The sequence below is a fragment of the Oncorhynchus mykiss genome, chromosome 19 (assembly GCF_013265735.2).
Source record: "Oncorhynchus mykiss isolate Arlee chromosome 19, USDA_OmykA_1.1, whole genome shotgun sequence".
In the NCBI taxonomy this organism is placed as follows: domain Eukaryota; kingdom Metazoa; phylum Chordata; class Actinopteri; order Salmoniformes; family Salmonidae; genus Oncorhynchus; species Oncorhynchus mykiss.
Window position 1 is genome coordinate 49,170,831 of NC_048583.1, and position 21,648 is coordinate 49,192,478.

A 21,648-nucleotide genomic window follows, 5' to 3' on the forward strand; every position below is an offset into this window, starting at 1 on the left:
CATTTTTATTTTGTCAGGCACTGTAAATAGCCTAATTCCCATAGAGACCTGGAACTTCCCATATTTTTTGCGAAATAAACCAATGATGTAGGCCCAGGCTACCGCTGCCTTCATTCCAATGCTTTCAAGCCTCCAAGCCTACTGCTGGGCCAACCTTACAGGCGCAGGCCTACCCCTACAACAGGATTCACCAAAATGTTTAATTTTATATGATTATACACTTGAAAAAATGTATAAGATACCACTAGATCAAAAAGAGGTGACAACTCAAAAGGCTATAACACAGAGTTTCAATTCCCAGAGGCGCAACATCGCAAGTTTTCCGGGAACGCTTGAGAAGCAGACCAGGACGGGGTTTTGGGTTTATTCCTTCGTTCTTCATTTTCTCGAAATCTAAAGGCGCAACCTCGATTCAAGCCAACGTCTTAAGTAGTTGAACATGTCAATTACTCCAGCCTCATGAAAGTGAATTAAGGACTTTATATTGAAGGAGTGCCTTTGATTTGACATCTTGTACATGCGCAGTTCGGAGCGTGACGACCATTAGACCCGATGACGTTTGTCTGCGCATGACATTTACTAGCTATCTTCATACTGTACTGTCTTTGGCTATAATTCCATCTGGTAGGTTGCAAACGCTGGTAGGACAGCCCAACTATGCTCCCTAGTGGTCAAGGCCCGAATTTAAAGGACATCAGAGAAGAATGGATCAAAGTTAGAGAAAGTTAGGCCTGTATAAAGTTGATAAAGATGCATTCAGTTCTGTTAGAAAATAATCACATTGCATATTGGGTGTTTTCATGAGAGAAACAGGAGTTTATATGTCTACTTCACCGAGAACAAGTGGAGTTGGTGCACTTGGCTACTTCGTCCCGACTCTTTCGTTGTGCTCAACCCCACCGCATTGACAAAGACGGATCCAATGCGCGGTAGGCTACAGAGGGAAGAAAGGACAACACACGAACTATATTTCCACGAGGAGGAAAATAAATCGATAAAAAAAAGAAATTATTCTACTTTAAAGGTTGTGTATAGTTACTTTTTTCGCAGAGTAAAAAGTTTGATGCATGCGTCACTGTTTGGAAAGAAAGAACATATCAGCCAACTTCTTTTGAAACTGGTTTTGTGTTTGTAGAACAACAATGTTTGCTTTTGTAATTCCTTGGATAAATAGGTATGTTTCTGAATAAATCTTTTTATGGGACGACTTGAGTTGCCCTCCTAGGCTACATTAATTAGGTAAAGGTGCGGTTCTGTAAGTCTAGGACTACATGCATGAAACTTCCTTCGGTTTATCAATCCAATTTAAAATCTTGATTAAAGGCCTTCGTGTTCATTTAAAATGTGAGAACAATGCAAACGCCCAAAGCCATTGAGGTTTGAGTGATTTCCATCATTAGTCGGCTACAAATTTGGTTTGAGTACTGCCAGTGCCTCGTGGATTGGCACTCTCCTTTGGACTGATGTTATGCACTCACGATTAGACAACCTAACACAGGATACCAGCACGGATTTTTATTGTTATTACTACTACTAATGTAAATAGACTTATGTCTAGTGTCTTCTGTAATTAAAATGTATGCAAATTTACATTGGATATGATATCGTTTGTTTTCTGTGCTAATGATAAGAAGTTGTGGGGTTCTATTCTGTCTCCTGGTATATCCCTCTCACTAAAATGTAGTTTATTTTGTTGTTGGCTTTGATTTACACCACAGGTACTACACCAAATTCAAATGAACATTCAAATGAACATGGTGTAGATTCTAGGGTGTGTAATGTTTAGTCTGGATGCACGATCTCTCTGTCTTACTGGGCATTCAATATGCTAGACTAGAGGGTCCGGTTCAAGTGATTGGTTTACATGTGAAACAAAGTAGCCCATTTCCATAGCACTTCTCTAATCATATCAAGTGATTAGAAAAGCACTATCACTGGCTTACCACACACCCTGCAGCCCCCACCAAAAAAATAAACCGCTACGTTTTCTCTCATGCCAAAATGTGTAGAATGGCATGATATTAGCTATGTAACTGCACATGTTCCTTTCTGCCCCATGGCCAAATGTGTAGAACTGCTGGAAGTTTATTTCCCCCCCAGACCTTGCGGGGCCCCTCAAATGTGTTACGCCACTGAGTGCTATGTGTATGATTAGAGAAGTGATGACCGATTTCATTGGTGCATAATTCCCTTGTGGAACATGACATAATTGTGCAGTGTCATATTGGAGATTAATCCTACTGATTGTTGTGTGCAGGTCTCCTCTGCAGCCTCTGCTCTGTCCTGACTGAGAGCCACTGGTGTGTTGCCCACTTTCTCACTGCATCATGGGTACCTTCTCCAGCAAGGACGGCCATGGACCCGCAGGTACCCTCTGCCCCCCTACAATACACACACACACCTCAACTAAATTAACCCGCCAACCCCCCTTGCTGTGCTGAAGAAGTCTTTTATTGACTTTTCTTACAGAGAACAAAGACAACATACCTTGAGACTCGCATTTATATTTAAGCTTTTAGTCGATGGTGGAAAGACCGAAAGGAGACGGGAGGGGGGATGGACAGAGACTGACATGAATAGAGAGAAGGAATGAGACAAGAAGAGGGGAAGAGACAGGAGATTGGGGAACAACAAAGTGTGTGTGTGTAAGCCAGAGGGTAGGAATCTTGGCTTGGCTGGGCTCATTCTCCTCGCATCCTCTTGTGATTCGTCAGGCTCTGCTGCTCCAGCTGTGATGAATCGGCAGAATTCCCCAGCTCTGCACAAGGGCAACGGCTTAATCATGGCAAGCCTAATGTTGGCAGTCACACTAGCACACTATGGCTTGGAATAGGTGCATAAAAGGCAGTGGTGGAAGTGGGGAGTTATGGCCCGTCACTCTGTATTTGATGTGGATTGATATTTACCTGATCATGATGCATCACTTTCAATAACTTGTTTAGTTGAACTCTATCAGTGGTAATATCAATTAAACCTAGAGAAGGTCAGTTCAAGCAAAGGACAGAGGAGGACGGGGTCAGTGGTGGCACAGAGCAGAGGAATGTGTCTCCAGATGAGCAATTGCCCATTCATCCTGAATGACAGCCTGGGTATTGTACGGGGTTAATGGTCTGGTTTAGTCATCCTAGCAGCTCTGCATGCCCAACCAGTGACCACTGTACTCAATCTCTCACACTCTCTTTGTCAGTCTGCCTGTCTCTCTGACCATCTGTACGTGTCCCTCACTCACCCTCACACTTGTGCGTCGTTGCTCTTATTCTCTCCAGGGCCCAGCTTGGATTTGTTCCAAACCCCTCCTACTTCTCCAGTGACCTCCACCCTGCCTGCTCTCACTCCGATCACACCCTCTACACCAGGCCAGCCAGCAGCCCCAGCACCAGTCACAGCCCTATCCCCAGCACCAGTCACAGCCCTATCCCCAGCACCAGTCACAGCCCTATCCCCAGCACCAGTCACAGCCCTATCCCCAGCACCAGTCACAGCCCTATCCCCAGCACCAGTCACAGCCCTATCCCCAGCACCAGTCACAGCCCTATCCCCAGCACCAGTCACAGCCCTATCCCCAATACCAGTCACATCCCTAGCACCAGTCACAGCCCTAGCCCCAACTCCAGCACCAGTCACAGCACCAGTTACTGCCCTAGCCCCAGCCCTAAGTGGGAAGAGACTCCTGCCCGTCAGCCCAGGCTACTCTGTGATTGGTCCTGGGTTTATCTCCCTGCAAGGAAGGACAGGAAGTAATGCAGCAGTGCCTGAAGGGGTGGTTGTGATGGGGTGTAATGGAGGCCCCACCAGGTCTAGTCCCAGGTTCCCTGTACCCCAGGGGAAGAGCTCATCGATGAGCCCCACCAAGACTCCTTCATCCCTGGGTAGCTCCCTGTCCTCGGCCAGCCCGATTAGCCTGGTCAACCCCTCGGGGCAGAGCGAGAAGGACAGTGGGCTGAGCCTGACCACGCTGGAGCACCATGGGTCTGCGGACAACCAGGGTGAGATTGAGAGGCTGGTGGAGGAGTGTAGGACAGCACTGGGTCTCAGTCCCAGTCAGTATGCAACACTAAACAGCGCAGGTAAGAGCAGCACATCATGTACATAAACATTACCACTCCCTCTTTATAGCAATGTCTAAAATAATCCCTCATTATGAAATGCATGATGTCATACCTCTGAATTATATGAATAACTACTACCAAATGCATCTTTCTGTCCTCCTCCCTCTCTCGCGCTTACTCTCTTTCTCCTTTTTCTCCCACCCCTCCCTCTCAGATGTGTTGAAGCATCTGCTAGTGGAGCGCCAGGAGTTGACCGCTGAGGTCCAGAGTCTGCGGGAGACCATGCAGGTGAGAAATACCAACAAGACATCCCAATAAACACTAAACTTACCTTAGGACAGAAGATGTCCTGTTTCCAAATCAGGAAACTGATTTTACATAATGTAACCCTTCAGCTTCAGTCTAGTTCCAGATCTGATTAGGCTTTAGCCAAGTCTTCTGACTATTGTTGTCATGCCATGCAGCACATTTGGCATAATAACAAAGGAACACTGTAGAGGACAGTTGGCTAAAGCACAAACAGATCTGGAGTGAGGCTCATCATGGCTACACATTTAGACAGTAGAACATGACAGAATATATTCCTATATTCCTATTAATCGAAGTACTGAAGCCCAGGTGTGTTTTACCTTCAGTTTTAATCAAATCAAATTGTATTAGTCACATGCTTACTTATGAGCCCTTAACCAACAATGCAGTTAAAAACAAATATGGAGAGGAATAAAAGTAACAAGTAATTAAAGAGCAGCAGTAAAATAACAATAGCGCGACTATATACAGGAGGGTATCGGTACAGAGTCGATGTGTGGGGGCACCGGTTAGTTGAGGTAATATGTACATGTAGGTCGAGTTATTAAAGTGACTATGCATAGATGATAACAACAGAGTAGCAGCGGTGTAAAAGGGGGGCTGGAGTCTTTGACAATTTTTAGGGCCTTCCTCTGACACCGCCTGGTATAGAGGTCCTGGATGGCAGGAAGCTTGGCCCCAGAGATGTACTGGGCCATTCGTTGTACCCTCTGTAGTGCCTTGTGGCTGATAAGTTGCCATACCAGGCAGTGATGCAACCAGTGCTCTCGATGGTGCAGCTGTAGAACCTTTTGAGGATCTGAGTACCCATGTTAAATCTTTTCAGTCTCCTGAGGGGGAATAACTGTCTTGGTGTGCTTGGACCATGTTAGTTTGTTGGTGATGTGGACACCAAGGAACTTGAAGCTCTCAACCTGCTCCGCTGCAGCCCTGTCGACGAGAATGGGGGTGTGGATATGTTTAGAAATGTAAACAGGAAATTACACCACCCTGAGGCAGAGGTCAGGGCTGGGTTTCACCGCTTGTAACATCTGAGTTCAGGAGATAACAACAAAAGACCCTGTCATCTCCACCCAGAAATGGATCAGAGCAAGGGCCTCTGGGAGACGTGGTCCTGCTAATAGGCCTCATCCTGTCCTAGACCCATCCTGAGAGGCCCAGGAGGAAATGCTCTGATATCATTTTGCACCCCCCCCCCCCCCCCCCCCCTGCCCAACGCAGGTTCCTGTGTTGAAAGGGCTAGATGGTGTGTAGAAAGACATGGTAAGGAAGATGGAAGTTTAAATTCTTTGAGCATTGCTCAGACAATCCAGAGGCTCCCAAGAGATTCCAATTCAGATTCCATTTTTTTCTGTTAATTTCCTGTCAAAAGCCCATTCCAAACCTTGACCCACCATAATTATTATTATTTCCAGGGGCTCACAGCTTCCCTTAATCTGCTACAGATTGTGAAGATGGAATACAAGCCCTACTCCCTCCATCCCTCTCTCTTTTCCTACCATCCTCTCTTTTTCTACTTCCTTCCATCCCTTTCTATAATTTCCTCTCCTTCCCTGAACTCTTCAACATATCTGTATGGGCCCAAGACAGACTGAGCTGGGGAAAGCCAAGAGAGACGGGCTCTAGTGAGAGAACCTCTACCCCTAAATATTACATTCAGTGTTTCTAACACTGTTGACTCAGTTGTGAAATGTAAGTGATAAAAGCTTTAATGTACTTTCAGAGAGCGACAGAGATGTGTGGAGGAGGGGGGCTGCATTCAGCTGTCGGAGACAAAACTTGTTTTGTTTGGTGGCGTTAGGGAAAAAGTCAGACTGTTAGAGGGAAAGAATGGAGAGAATGACTGACTATTGTTGGTGTGTGTGTGTGCGCTAGAGAGAGAATGGGGAGAGAGATCAGACACATTGAGAGTCTTGGCTGAGATGTGGGTGTCGGGCTGCAGTGTTTACCCTTTCCCTGGGCCTCTCTCTCTCTCTCTCTGTGCTTCTCTCTACCTCTGTCTCTCCACCTCTCTCTTCCTCTCTTTCCCTGGGCCTCGCTCTCTCTCCCTGTGCTTCTCTCTACCTCTCTCTCTATACCTCGCTTTCTCTACCTCTCCACTAGTGGTCAACCGATTATGATTTTTCAACGCCGATACCGATTAGTGGAGGACCAAATAAAGCCGATACCGATAAATCGGTCTATTTATATATATATATATAAAAATCGACATCTGTATCTGCGTTATCTGCGGTATCTGCTTATATATATATATATACATATATACACAAGCATTTCGCTACACTCGCATTAACATCTGCTAACCATGTGTATGTGACAAATAAAATTTGATTTGATTTGATATAAATATGACAATTACAACAATACTGAAGGACCAATGAACACTTTTATTTTAACTTAATATAATACAGAAATAAAATCTTTTTAGTCTCAAATATAATGAAACGTGCTCAATTTGGTTTAAATAATGCAAAAACAGTGTTGGAGAAAAGTAAAAGTGCAATATGTGCCATGTAAAAAAAAGCTAACGTTTCAGTTCCTTGCTCAGAACATATGAAAGCTGGAGGTTCAATATTCCCAGGAAAGAAATTATTTGGTTGCAGTTATTATAGGAATTATTACGCGTTGACTATTTCTCTCTATACCATTTGTATTTCATATACCTTTGACTATTGGATATTCTAATAGGCACTTTAGTATTGCCAGCCTAATCTCAGGAGTTGATGAGGTTGAAGTCATAAACAGCACTGTGATCAAGCATTGCTGAGAGCTGCTGGCAAACGCAGTAAAGTTTGAATGAATGCTTACGAGCCTGCTGCTGCCTATCACCGCTCAGACTGCTATATCAAATCATAGGCTTAATTCTAATATAATAAACACAGAAGTACGAGCCTTAAGTCATTAATATGGTCAAATCCGGAAACTGTAATTTCGAAACAAAACGTTTATTCTTTCAGTGAAATACGGACCGTTCCATATTTTATCGGATGGGTGGCAACCCTAAATCTAAATATTGCTGTTACATTGCACAAACTTCAATGTTATGTCATAATTATGTAAAATTCTGACAAATTAGTTCGCAAGGAGCCAGGCTGCCCAAACTGTTGCATATATCCTGACTCTGCATGCAATGAACGCAAGAGAATTGACACAATTTCCCTAGTTAATATTGCCTGCTAACACTAAATATGCAGGTTTAAAAAAAAAAAAAAAACTTCTCTGTATTGATTTTGTTTATGGTTAGGTACATTCGTGCAACAATTGTGCTTTTTATGCAAATGTGCCTTTGTTAAATCATCACCCGTTTGGCGAAGTAGGCTGTGATTCGATGATAAATTAACAGTTAAACTAGTGATATCATCAACTATGTGTAGTTAACTAGTGATTATGTTAAGATTGATTGTTTTTTTATAAGATAAGTTTAATGCTAGCGAGCAACTTACCGTGGCTCCTTGCTGCACTCGAGTAACATGTGGTCAGCCTGCCATGCAGTCTCCTTGTGGAGTGCAATGTAATCGGCCATAATCGGTGTCCAAAAATGACGATTACTGATTGTTATGAAAACTTGAAATCAGCCCTAATTAATCGGCCATGCCGATTAATCGGTCGAACTCTACTCTCTACCGCTCTCTTTCCCTGGGCCTCGCTCTCTTTCCCTGGGTCTCGCTCTCTCTCCCTGTGCATCTCTCTACCCCTATCTCTCTCTTTCTACCTCTCTCTCTTTCCCTGTACCTCTCTCTCAATTCAAATTAAATTTAAGGGCTTTATTGGCATGGGAAACATATGTTAACATTGCCAAAGCAAGTGAAGTAGATGATATACAAAAGTGAAATAAACAATAAAAATGAGCAATAAAAATTACTCTCAGAAGTTCCAAAAGAATAAATACATTACAAATGTCATATTATGTATATATACAGTGTTGTAACGATGTACAAAAGGGACAATAAATAAGCATAAATATGGGTTGACCTTTTTTTGTGGCAACAGGTCACAATCTTGCTGCTGTGATGGCACACTGTGGTATTCCACCCAGTAGATATGGAGTTTATCAAAATTGGGTTTGTTGTCTAATTGTGGATCTGTGTAATCTGAGGGAAATATGTCTCTCTAATATGGTCATACATCTCTCTCTGTGTCTCTCGCTCTGTGCCTCTCTCTCTCTCTGTGCTTTTCTCTCTCTCTCTTTCTCTCTGTGCCTCTCTCTCTCTCTCTGTGCAGCAGGTAGCTTAGCGGTTAGGAGCATTGGTCCAGTAACCGAGCAAAGGCACTTAACCTCAATTTCTCCTTTTAAGTCACTCTGGATAAGAGCGTCTACTAAATGACTAAACTGTAAATGTACCTCACTCTCTCTCTCCTGTGCCTCTCTCTCTGGACATCTGAGGGTTCACCGCTCCTCTCTCACCAACCCTCCCTCCTTCAGCACAGAAACTACAACAATTACTTCACAACTGTTGCTTTTGTCTCTTATCCCCCCCATGCTAGCCTCCCTGTCTCCCCCCATTCATTGTGCCTGTCCGTGTGGTTGGTTGGTGGGTGGGCTGATCCCAAGGATTTAATAGCTCTCAGGTCTGCTCTGGGATCATTTCCAGGTGGACAGTGCTGCAGATTTCCTGGAATGAGCTATTTGGTTTTGGCTCCAAAAACTCAAGAGGCTGGGGTTGAACATGTTTACATGCCAAATGAAGGTTGTGTGTCAAATTTGCAATGTGTAAAAAATGGTGGAGGCTGGGGAGAAGGTAGATACTGTGTGTGTGTGTGTGTGTGTGTGTATATATGGGAGAGGTATAAGAAGTATGTATTTTCTCTAGGTGAGTGTATCCACAGGCCTTGTAAGTAGAGGGACTGAACCAGTCTCTTAATGAGTATCAGAGTGTATGGGAACTGGTTGTTCAACACACCCCAGTGAATGTGGAAAGCTGCAGAGCCACGGTAGAGTGAGGATGTTTCCCCAAGTACGCGTTAGGGAGTCTGGGTGTGGACGTAAACTGAGGCGTGGGGACAGATGGATGGTTCTTTCTCTCTCTATCTCTCACACGCACAAACGCACACACACCAACCGAGAAACACACATCTGGAATTAGCTCAACACTCCCAGAGAGACTGTTCATGAATCAGTGTATGAGAGTCAGCATCTGTGCCTGTGGTGGGTCACTATGTCAGTACCTCAGGGATGTATATATAGAGAAAGAGAGAGTGTGTGTGTGTCTGAGGGAAAATCAACAGTGTTATCTTTGAGTTAAGGAGTGTCCCATCCTGTTTCCCTTCTAAGACATACCCTATTTGGACACTGATAGTTAGCTGTACAGACAGGATTCAGAACATAGGCTACTAAAGAATGTGGGGGTTTAGACTAATGGTTTCCCACGTTGTCCTTTTTCTCCCATCTGGCGTTATGAGTTGCATCATGTGTACTAATAAAAAGTGGTTTGTCTCTGCTGCCATAACAAGGCAGTTTAAACTCTGTGTGAGGCTGCGTGTTTGTGGATTTGAATCAAAGAATGTGGGAATGGGTTGTTCAGTGTTTGTGTGGTTTTACATGCTGTAAAGTTTGTTCGAGAGAGGGGTGAACTTCACTTTATGGCTGTGTTCGAAGGGAAAAGACAAAGAAGGAAGGTGTGTGTTATCGAGAGTGGGTGGAAGATAATATGTTCTGTGTGTGTGTGTCTCCAGTGACTGCATAATTGGCCCCAGCTGTGGTCTTGAGTCGCTGGTCAGATGAGGAAATGAGTTGGCTCCAGTTTCTGTCTCTTCTCCTCCTCTACGTCTCTATCCATTCTTCATTTAATTACCAAACGACCCAACTCCTCCACACTCCCACGTTACTCTGCGGGTCACATTGCAATGTTCACGAACCTAGTCCATCTGTATGTTACCTGACTGCTTTGGAGCTTGTTAGTCCTCTATTTCCATCATTATAGGGATGTCTGCTCTCAAAAGCTTTTCTCAATATGAGAGCTTGGGACTAGAAGATTCTATGTGCAAAAAGATGATTCTGAGATAATTGGCTTTGCATGTCCAAGTCCTCATTGGAATGGTTTCAGCAATTTTTACATTGTATTATTTAACTAAATTAATTGGGGGTGTTTTGAGTACTATATAGGTAGAGAATAAGGCTACAGTATGTCAATAACTCAATTTGGACACAGGAGATGTGAAGAAAACATGGTTGATGTTTGTTGGTACTTTACCTTGGTGCAGTTCTATCATTGTAGATGAGGTTAGGGGAGGAGCCCACTTTACAATATTGAGATGCACCGTCTGGTTTTGATTTGAGGACTTGGTGTTGGTATCACCCTTCTCATGAGGTAATAGCTTGATGCGGGGGTAATTCAAGATGGCACCGATAGACACAGTCACCCTGTTCCTAGCTTCTAGCCAACTATAAGCATTTCAATACACCCGCGATAACATATGCTAAATATGTGTACGCGACCAATAAAATGTTATTTTTTATTTTATTTGACCTTTATTTAACTAGGCAAGTCAGTTAAGAACAAATTCTTATTTGACGTTTATTGGAATGAGTCTTGTCCTGGAGGCAGAATTAAGTGATCCTCGCTAGATTGGCCAGATGCAAAATCAACATTGTCTATATTGTACATTTTCATGAGAACTTAAATGGGCTTTTTGATCTTAAATTATGGTTAGGGTTAGCATTGTGGGTAAAGTTAGGGTTAGCATTGTGGTTAAAGTTAGGGTTAGGTTTAAAATCAGATGGTATGACTTTGTGGTTGTGCCAGCTAGTGACCACTCTGCAGAACTGCCTCCAGAACAAGATTCATAATGAAAACCGCTAACCTGCTGTTTCCTTTGAAATTTAGCAATAATGCTCTGCTTTCCTTTCCCTGTTTGAACTTGATACATTTCTAAGGAAACATATACAATAATCTCAGTGCATCAAAAACCCTTGGGAGTAAGAGCTGTTAACACTACATTCCAGGTTAGTGGATCTGATCTGAGCACCTGAATGGGGCCAGGGCTATTTAAATCAAAATACAATTTTATTGGTACGTACACATTTAGCAGATCTTATTGCGGTGTAGCAAAGTTGCTTAGGAGCTAGAAGCAGAGCTTCCACGTCTGTCGACGCCACCATGTCACAACCCCTTGGCACAGGGTCCCGATGTGGCTCATTTGATTCCCTAGTGCCACTCCTCTAAACTTGCAAAAGCTTGCCTCTCATTCTGTCCAATATTTGAGTCAGATTATGAATGCCAAATGGTTATTTGATCACTAAATAGCTCATAGTCTCTAGAGGCCCAGTGCTGTGTATAATGTGATGCTGGCAGACAAATTAATATGGAAATTATGTCATATGAAATCAAAGATTAAAGACTTTCACTCTGGGTGTGAATATAGAAATAAACTTTAAGACCAGAATTAGTTAACTCCAGGCCTTGAGCTGCAGACTATACATATGTTTGTTCCAGCCCAGCACTAACACACATGATTCAACCGTTGGATTGTTCTTCATAGTAGCTAACTGTTAGTGTCTTCCTTCCTGCAGACGGAGCGAGTGGAGTGGAACCAGTTCCAGTCTGACCTGCAGGTGGCGGTAGCAGTGGCCGACCGACTGAGGGCCGAGGCCGAGGAGGAGCTGAACACGCTCAGAGCGGCTCAGATGGATACAGAGCGGGAGCTGGAGGCTGCCCAGCAGAGACAGAAAGAGACTGATGGGCAGCTGGTCAGCCTGAGAGGAGATCTGAGGGAGAGCAGGCAGAAACTGGTCCACCTCACCCAGAACCAGGGACCAGGACAGGCCCAGGCTCAAGCCAAGACCCAGGGCATGGAGAGGGCTACTGGGGAGACCAGCACACTGGAGACCCAGGAGGGGACACACCGGGGAAGGGAGAGGGGGATCAGCAGGTTTGGCCGAGGAAGAGGAGATGACAAGATGGAGAAGATGAGTCAGGAAGAAGGGAATAAGAATATAAGTGTGAAAGAGGCTCGAACGGACATTAAGGGTGTGGCCAACAGGTACTTGAGGAACGTGACCAATGAGGAGAGGAGTGGAGAGGAAGGGTGTAGCATGAGGGAGACACAGAGGATAGTCACACAGGAGAGGGCAAGGTGAGTACCATGACGTCTTCCTGTTTGTATGATTTCAACTATACATGAACTTATGCTCAGCCTCCTGCTTGTAATGAAGGTTAATGTCCATGATTTATATATCTGGCTATCCTAACAAAACGCAATCCAGACCGATTTTTGGACTGCTGTAATGGAACAGAGATTAACAGGCAGGGCACTTGAGGACATGGATTTGTAAAAACCATGTTAAAACTGTGATCCACTACTACGCTTTCAGTTAGATTATTCAAAAATAATCATTGTTTTCGGTTTTGATATATTTTTTAAACATGAACTGAGAATAATGTGTATCAATAACAGTTGGCTTTGCTCTCATGTCTGACCCCTGACAACAAATCTTCTCTGTTCAGTGTGGCTGTGTGAGTTCAGTTCATCTAATAAAAGCAAAGCACATTTCTTGATTTCACAGAAGCCTTTCCAGACTACCCGCATCTTCAGACTCCCCTGCTGTAATGAATGGAACATCCCAGTCCAATACTGCCACAATAGCTGGATCTACAAACAAGGTGAGACCACTTAAAAGTTGGGGTCTAACTGCTTGTCTGTGTGTCATACCTCTGGAAATATTTAACGATATTACTATTCCAACCGGTGGCATCATTGCGTTAGTCAGTGTGTTTTCTACTAGAATTTAGAATTTGAAAGGAATGTATGCTATGTTATTGCGTAGGAATATATATACTGTATGGTGTGTCCTTTCAGAGCCAAAGTCAAACCAGAGGAAGAAAAGGGCTAGAATGGCAAGACAGCTGGTTCAGCACTCACACAGGTGTGTTTCTGTGTGTGTTCCACAATCACCCATGTGTCAGTACGCTCACCATTCCATGTTGCTCTTATGTCTAGTAACGGAAATGAGCTAAATCCCTTTCTATTGACATATGTGTGTTCCAGGGAAACGGGAGGAGGCATTGAACCAGTACAACTCTGCCCTGGCAGAGCTGCCCCCAAACACGACCTCTAAGACCAGGTCTCAGGATGGCTTTAATCTACTGCTACGCCGCCATGGAGGCTCCAAGAGGAACTCTCTTCTGCGCTGGTGTCAGAGCCGCACTCAGGGCTACAAGGTACTGTAACGTATGCGTGTGTTCCGGTTGGGCGATTTATTATCATAGCGTCGTCGAAAGACGACGATTGGTGATGACATCGTGATGTGACCCAAAACGTAGTCTCGCAGGGATTCACACATGACATTCCGAGTAATTTGTTGTTTCCTATTTGCTATAGTTCATTTCTATACATATGTTCTATAGGAGCTACGAGAGGACTGAAGGCCAGACAGAGCGGAGAATTCCCCAAAAGCAGCACAAAATGTCCAGTCAGAAAATATAGTTTCTCTCTCTGTCAGATGCATGGGCATCAGGCTATAGTAGCCTAAACCTATACATTTTTTTTTAATAACAGACATTCCTTAACTATCTTATGTCAAGCTGTTTAAAAAAATAACTTAGCCTGTCGAATGAAGAGAGAAAGGAATATAGGCAATGAATATGACAGAAGGCTACGCTTCATCTTTTTATGCATGGCTTTCTCCCGATCAAACAAAGAATGAAACAGCGTTCCATCTCAAAGTTATTTGAACAGTTTAAAAACTTAATGTAGCCAGTAGTGCTGAGCGATTAGTGCCTTTTGAGGTCAGTTTGGTTTCGGTTCGATTATAAGACAAATATCACGATTTCGGCTTTCAGCGATTTTATTTTTCTTGAAATTGTATCAGTATTATTATTTTTTTGTATATAAACTCCGCAAAAAAAGAAACGTCCTCTCACTGTCAACTGCATTTATTTTCAGCAAACTTAACATGTGTAAATATTTGTATGAACATAACAAGATTCAACAACTGAGACTAAAACTGAACAAGTTCCACAGACATGTGACTAACAGAAATGGAATAATGTGTCCCTTAACAAAGGTGGAGTTAAAATCAAAAGTAACAGTCAGTATCTGGTGTGGCCACCAGCTGCATTAAGTACTGCAGTGCATCGCCTCCTCATGGACTGCACCAGATTTGCCAGTTCTTGCTGATAGATGTTACCCCACTCTTCCACCAAGGCACCTGCAAGTTCCCGGACATTTCTAGGGGGGTAATGGCTCTAGCCCTCACCCTCCGATCCAACAGGTTCCAGACGTGCTCAATGGGATTGAGATCCGGGCTCTTCGCTGGCCATGGCAGAACACTGACATTCCTGTCTTGCAGGAAATCATGCACAGAACGAGCAGTATGGCTGGTGGCATTGTCATGCTGGAGGGTCCTGTCAGGATGAGCCTGCAGAAAGGGTTCCACATGAGGGAGGAGGATGTCTTCCCTGTAACGCACAGCATTGAGATTGCCTGCAATGAAAACAAGCTCAGTCCGATGATGCTGTGACACTACGCCCCAGACCATGACGGACCCTCCACCTCCAAATCGATCCCACTCCAGAGTACAGGTCTCGGTGTAATGCTCATTGCTTCGACGATAAACGCGAATCCGACCATCACCGACTCGTCAGTGAAGAGCACTTTTTGCCAGTCCTGTCTGGTCCAGCGACGGTGGGTTTGTGGCCATAGGCGACGTTGTTGCCAGTGATGTCTGGTGAGGACATGCCTTTACAACAGGCCTACAAGCCCTCAGTCCAGCCTCTCTCAGCCTATTGTTGAAGTCTGAGCACTGATGGAGGGATTGTAAGTTCCTGGTGTAACTCAGGCAGTTGTTGTTGCCATCCTGTACCTGTCCTGCAGGTGTGATGTTCGGATGTACCAATCCTGTGCAGGTGTTGTTACATGTGGTCTGCCACTGTGAGGACGATCAGCTGTCCGTCCTGTCTCCCTGTAGGTGTCTTAGGCGTCTCACAGTATGGTCATTGCAATTTATTGCCCTGGCCACATCTGCAGTCCTCATGCCTTCTTGCAGCATGCCTAAGGCACATGCACACAGATGAGCAGGGACCCTGGGCATCTTTCTTTTGGTGTTTTTCAGAGTCAGTAGAAAGGCCTCATTAGTGTCCTAAGTTTTCATAACTGTGACCTTAATTGCCTACCGTCTGTATGCTGTTAGTATCTTAATGACCGTTCCACAGGTGCATGTTCATTAATTGTTTGTGGTTCATTGAACAAGCATGGGAAACAGTGTTTAAACCCTTTACAATGAGGATCTGTGAAGTTAATTCATAAAAATCCAAATATCTTTGAAAGACGGTCCTGTAAAAGGGACGTTTCTTTTTTTGCTAGTGTTAAATATATATATTTTTTACATTAAATGCACTATGCATTTTGTGGGTTGAGTGCTGTAACAAAGACTAAAACCATGTATATTGTGACTGCCCATTACTTCTGATTACTTATTAACCATTTATTCACAGTACTTTAATCAAACATTTTAGTTGTTGTGGATTTTACATTTGTTTTTTTTTATGACATTATCCGGCCCAATTGGACCAGCATCGTCCGGGTTTGGCGGGTGTAGGCCGTCATAGTTAAGAACACATTCTTATTTAACTAGGCAAGTCTGTAAATAAAGGTTCAATATTTTTTTTAAATAATAATTCCATTCCAAGTCATCTCATATCTATAGAGCTGCCGGCTATGCTACTTCTTCAATGTAAATAAGGCATACTTTTATGACTGCTGAATACCAGCTATCAATCCCTTAGTTCATGTATTTTCAGGTAGAGATACCTCACAAAGAAACTGCGCTCTGTGTCCCCTCCTGATTGCACAGATCTGACATTGTAATTGATTATCAAGTTTTCTACGCTAAACTGTGTAGAACATTACCCTGTTGGAAACTACAACTCCCTACTCCATCGCACAGTTTGGGCAGATCTGATTTATCTGTAGAGAAACCGCAGCAAAATGTGCCATTGAGCTCACAGAAAGAAAACAATTATGAAATGGAATTCAAGTAATTGAAACAACGTCAGTCAATTAGTTGTTTAAAAAACATTTTGGTTAATCGCTCAGCACTAGTAACCAGAGGACTAATAATGAGAGAGAACAAACAATATCAATAGCCTAAACAAAAATCTAATGACAAGTTTAAGAATCAGAAATGATTCGTGTAGCCTGGGAAAATCCCTCTGTGAGACGGTAAACCAAATGACCAATAACCTATCCTCCTACTAGGCTGATCATAAAAACTTTAAGAAAAATGTAAGTTAAGAACAGTAGCTTATTTCCTAAATATTCTAGTCTTAAGGTGTTGTTCAAAAAGAACAAGAAAAGTCTATAGCCTAAGTCTATATTATGATGCAAATAAAGCAAGAATTATCCAGTACTGTGGACTGCTTCTATCCAGCACTTGATATAGTCCTGTAACTCACTACTGTAAGACAGCTGTTCCTCATCACAGTCACTGCATCATCATGTGCGCGCCACAGACGCGCGCACGCATACACACGCGCGCACACACACACACACACACACAAACTTTTTCTGCTCCTCCACCAGAAAGGAATCATAGAAAATATTTGCCATTGTCTGCACTTGGCCTCTGCCCAGGCTTTCAACAACATTATCTTTCGACATGATTTGTCCAGTTTGATTCGATTTCGTGCTACAGCCCAATAGTCATTTTACCAGATTTGTATTATTTATTTATTTTAGTAGGGGCGAAAGCATCGCTCATCACAATGTTTTATGGGTACATAATCACGATATGACAAAGGTTGACATCACCCATCCCTAGTGTGTGTGTGTTGAACAGGGTCAGGAGAAAGAATGCTTTGGGACTCTGATGTAAAGAGAATGTTGTCCAGATGTAATCACTCAGCACTCATTATGGTGGTGTCTTTACCCTTTCTCTGCCTCCGCTCACTTTCTCTATTGACAGAATATTGACATCACTAACTTCAGCAGTAGCTGGGCGGATGGTCTTGCCTTCTGTGCTGTGTACCACACCTACCTCCCTTCACACATCCCCTACTGCACCCTTAGCCCTGACAACAAGGTGGGTAATACTAGGGCTGTGGCGGTTATGACATTTTGTCAAATGTTGATTTTCATCCAAATCTGCCGGTCTCACGGTAATTTACCGGTAATTAACATAAACACGTTTAGCATCTCCAGGCTTCCACGCATAGCCTACAAGCTACTGATGCGGACTTTTGGAACATGTACATCCATTTAATGTCGCCTAGACCATCACAATAAATCCATTATTAATTTTAGACAGGTCTAAAGAAACATGATATGAAGAAAATGGAGTCTATTTCAAAAGAACACAATAGCATATTCTGAGTTGTCCTTATGCTAGTCTCTGACCTTGCTATGTCATATGGCTGTGGGCAACACTAGTTCATATAGCAGACTTGCTTAGAATTTTGTGGCATTATTTTATAGTATGAAGAATATAATTGAACATAGCTGGGAATAAAACATTTAAAAAGTATATTATCCTCAAACGATTTCCAGATGTGTGCACATGCGGCTATTTTGTGTTGAGTCGTTTACAAGGTAACAGGTCCTCTATATGCTTAATTTAGAGTTAATTATGTAACTTTAGTTGTGATACAAATGTTAGGCTATATGTTTAGTACATTCTGAGACTGCATGATGCACCGGTTTGTGTCAAGAACTGCAACGCTTCTGGGTTTGTCACGCTCAACAGTTTTCCGTGTCTATCAAGAATGATCCACCACCCAAAGGACATCCAGCCAACTTGACAACTGTGGGAAGCATTGGAGTCAAAATGGGCCAGCATCCCTGTGGAACGCTGTCGACACCTTGTTGAGTCCATTCCCCAAAGGCTGATCTGAGGGCAAAATGGGGGGGTGCAACTTTTATATTAGTGTACACTGAGTATACCAAACATTAGGAGCATCTTCCAAATATTGAGTGCAATATGTATGCCAGGTAGGCTACCCCTGTTGTAAAGGGGATTAATGTGCTTCATTTCAATAAATATAGCAGTACGAGAAAGCTGGGATCCTCTTTTAAATAGTGTTCAGTCAAAACTCTTTCACACGCGATTGCTCAATGACTGGGCTTATAAGAACACATTTCACTAGGCTCCGTAGGCTATGTGCTCTGATCGCGTTCCAGGGGTCCTAGGCCTATAGACCACGTTTGGAGTTATTTGGCCACTTTAGTTGTGATACAAACCTTATCTAAATATATAAGCCTATGAGCTAGGCTACACGATGCGTGCAACTATGATTTGATATAGTCAAAAAGGTAATAGCTGTTTCTTGTCTGCACACGCTGGGCATCATTCAGAAGTGATAATATTGTCACCATCACGCTATTCTCAATTTCATATTTTCTTTCGTTTTGAAATTAAATTAGTTTTCATATAGACTGGACCATTATCATGCACCTGTCGAACAGGAGCAGGGGGAAAAATACATGGCATCCTTATGCACTTACAGTGGGGCAAAAAAGTATTTAGTCAGCCACCAATTGTGCAAGTTCTCCCACTTAAAAAGATGAGAGGCCTGTAATTTTCATCATAGGTACACTTCAACTATGACAGACAAAATGAGAGAAAAAAATCCAGAAAATCACATTGTAGGATTTTTAATGAATTTATTTACAAATTATGGTGGAAAATAAGTATTTGGTCAATAACAAAAGTTTATCTCAATACTTTGTTATATGCCCTTTGTTGGCAATGACAGAGGTCAAACGTTTTCTGTAAGTCTTCACAAGGTTTTCACACACTGTTGCTGTTTTTTTGGCCCATTCCTCCATGCAGATCTCCTCTAGAGCAGTGATGTTTTGGGGCTGTTGCTGGGCAACACGGACTTTCAACTCCCTCCAAAGATTTTCTATCAGGTTGAGATCTGGAGACTGGCTAGGCCTCTCCAGGACCTTGAAATGCTTCTTATAAAGCCACTCCTTCGTTGCCCGGGCGGTGTGTTTGGGATCATTGTCATGCTGAAAGACCCAGCCACGTTTCATCTTCAATGCCCTTGCTGATGGAAGGAGGTTTTCACTCAAAATCTCACAATACATGGCCCCATTCTTTCCTTTACACGGATCAGTCGTCCTGGTCCCTTTGCAGAAAAACAGCCCCAAAGCATGATGTTTCCACCCCCATGCTTCACAGTAGGTATGGTGTTCTTTGGATGCAACTCAGCATTCTTTGTCCTCCAAACACGACGAGTTGAGTTTTTACCAGAAAGTTATATTTTGGTTTCTGACCATATGACATTCTCCCAATCTTTTTCTGTATCATCCAAATGCTCTCTAGCAAACTTCAGACGGGCCTGGACATGTACTGGCTTAAGCAGGGGGACACGTCTGGCACTGCAGGATTTGAGTCCCTGGCGGCGTAGTGCGTTACTGATGGTAGGCTTTGTTACTTTGGTCCCAGCTCTCTGCAGGTCATTCACTAGGTCCCCCTGTGTGGTTCTGGGATTTTTGCTCACCGTTCTTTTGATCATTTTGACCCCATGGGGTGAGATCTTGCGTGGAGCCCCAGATCGAGGGAGATTATCAGTGGTCTTGTATGTCTTCGATTTCCTAATAATTGCTCCCACAGTTGATTTCTTCAAACCAAACTGCTTACCAGTCTTCCCAGCCTGGTGCAGGTCTATAATTTTGTTTCTGGTGTCCTTTGACAGCTTTTTGGTCTTGGTCATAGTGGAGTTTGGAGTGTGACTGTTTGAGGTTGTGGACAGGTGTCTTTTATACTGATAACAAGTTCAAACAGGTGCCATTAATGCAGGTAACGAGTGGAGGACAGAGGAGCCTCTTAAAGAAGAAGTTACAGGTCTGTGAGAGCCAGAAATCTTGCTTGTTTGTAGGTGACCAAATACTTATTTTCCACCATAATTTGCAAATAAATTAATAAAAAATCCTACAATGTGATTTTCTGGATTTTTTTTCTTCTAATTTTGTCTGTCATAGTTGAAGTGTACCTATGATGAAAATTACAGGCCTCTCTCATCTTTTTAAGTTGGAGAACTTGCACAATTGGTGGTTGACTAAATACTTTTTTGCCCCACTGTGAATAGCGAATGGAGGATGCTTTTCCTGTGGTTAATTTTCATGCCAGCTAGGTAGACTACTCCTGTTGTAATGCAAAGCAATGTGCATTCAAATAAAGTTGAGAAATAAATATAGGAGGCTTAGCCTATAGAAAGCTGATGGGATACAATTTTTAATAGAGCCCATCAACTGTTTCCTCACGCAATTGCATAGCTTATAGAAATGTGGCGCAACATGAGCTCATGGGCTCTCATGGAGAAGCTTAGTTGCTGTGACTAAACGATCACATGGAATTTGACTAGTCATGACTCGTGAATGCCGGTGTGGCGGTACTACGGTCACCGGAACAGTCCTAGGTAATGCATTGCACACTCACTCAGTGATTTGCCTCTCAGACATGGTGCTGCTTCTTTTATCCATAGAGCGAGAACCTCAGCCTGGCATTTAAGACGGGAGAGAATGTTGGAATCACAACATCACTGGTGAGTCTGTTAATCAGAACTTGTGTTATTTAAAGACTGTCAAGTTTGTTGTATGCTTGTATGAAAAAACTCAACAGTGAACGCTGCAGTATTGAAGTCATCTGTGTTTTACAGACCATGGAGGAGATGCTGAGGGCCGGAGGACCAGACTGGCAAAGAGTTCTGGGATATGTGGAGTGCATGTATCGTCACTTTGAGATGTAACGCCCAGGACACTGTGCTTGAGGGAAACCTCGGCGGGAGGTACAGTTCACTGCTATTGGTGGAAGGATGGGGAGTGGGAGTCACTCCTCTACTAGCTGATATGGTCATTGACAGCCATGTAGAGAAAGTTAGGCTTTGTTGGCACAACAGAGCCCCCTTCTGGTCAAGAGTGCAGGTGCAGGTTGCTGTAAATGTCTACACTGGGACCCCATCAGAAGGTTACACAAAGTAACTGATCTTATCATACCAAACCTTTGCTTGACTCCTAAACTTTTTCTCAGCAGTGCAATCTAAAGCTGCTGATCTGTGTCCAGTGCCTTTAGTACCACAGTCTTCCATTTAAAACATGTTCATGTTTTCTGTCCGTTTTAGCACTCTGTAAATATGCACTTTTAATAAGCACTTTGATGATTGTAATTTAAAGGAGGAAGGGGGAAAGGGAGTGTATGGATGCAGTCTCCCTGTCTAGCAATCCATTGATTCTTATATGTAACTAAAATGTGAACGCTGACTATGTTGCCAAAGATGCAGAATAAATAAAATGGGCAATATAAAGCTAACGATGTGTGTTTGTTCTGTACAGTGCTGTCCAGCAAGGAGAC

At 43.2% G+C, this 21,648-nt stretch overlaps 1 protein-coding gene across 2 annotated transcripts; it reads left to right on the plus strand.

The window, feature by feature from the left end:
- The first annotated feature begins 619 nt into the window (after positions 1 to 619).
- Positions 620 to 21,609, plus strand: si:ch211-195o20.7 (cytospin-A). 2 transcript variants are annotated; one of them, XM_021574619.2, is made up of 11 exons: positions 621 to 1,024; positions 2,258 to 2,367; positions 3,267 to 4,067; positions 4,264 to 4,337; positions 11,869 to 12,431; positions 12,862 to 12,958; positions 13,155 to 13,221; positions 13,344 to 13,516; positions 17,260 to 17,376; positions 20,783 to 20,842; positions 20,957 to 21,609. In XM_021574619.2, exons 2-11 carry the CDS (start codon positions 2,328 to 2,330, stop codon positions 21,044 to 21,046), a joined length of 2,082 nt encoding a protein of 693 aa, XP_021430294.2. In that variant the 5' UTR covers positions 621 to 1,024; positions 2,258 to 2,327; the 3' UTR covers positions 21,047 to 21,609. The 2 variants fall into 2 exon arrangements, with proteins under 2 accessions (XP_036810887.1, XP_021430294.2); XM_036954992.1 differs by lacking the exon at positions 17,260 to 17,376 and having other exon boundaries at positions 620 to 1,024.
- Positions 21,610 to 21,648: the final 39 nt, after the last annotated feature.

Excerpts from the sequence above, each read along its gene's own strand:
- si:ch211-195o20.7 (XM_021574619.2), top strand. The coding sequence starts at position 2,328 with ATGGGTACCTTCTCCAGCAAGGACGGCCATGGACCCGCAG. Across the intron at positions 4,338-11,868 it reads GTCTGCGGGAGACCATGCAG|ACGGAGCGAGTGGAGTGGAA; the intron begins GTGAGAAATACC and ends TCCTTCCTGCAG. Across the intron at positions 20,843-20,956 it reads TTGGAATCACAACATCACTG|ACCATGGAGGAGATGCTGAG; the intron begins GTGAGTCTGTTA and ends TGTGTTTTACAG.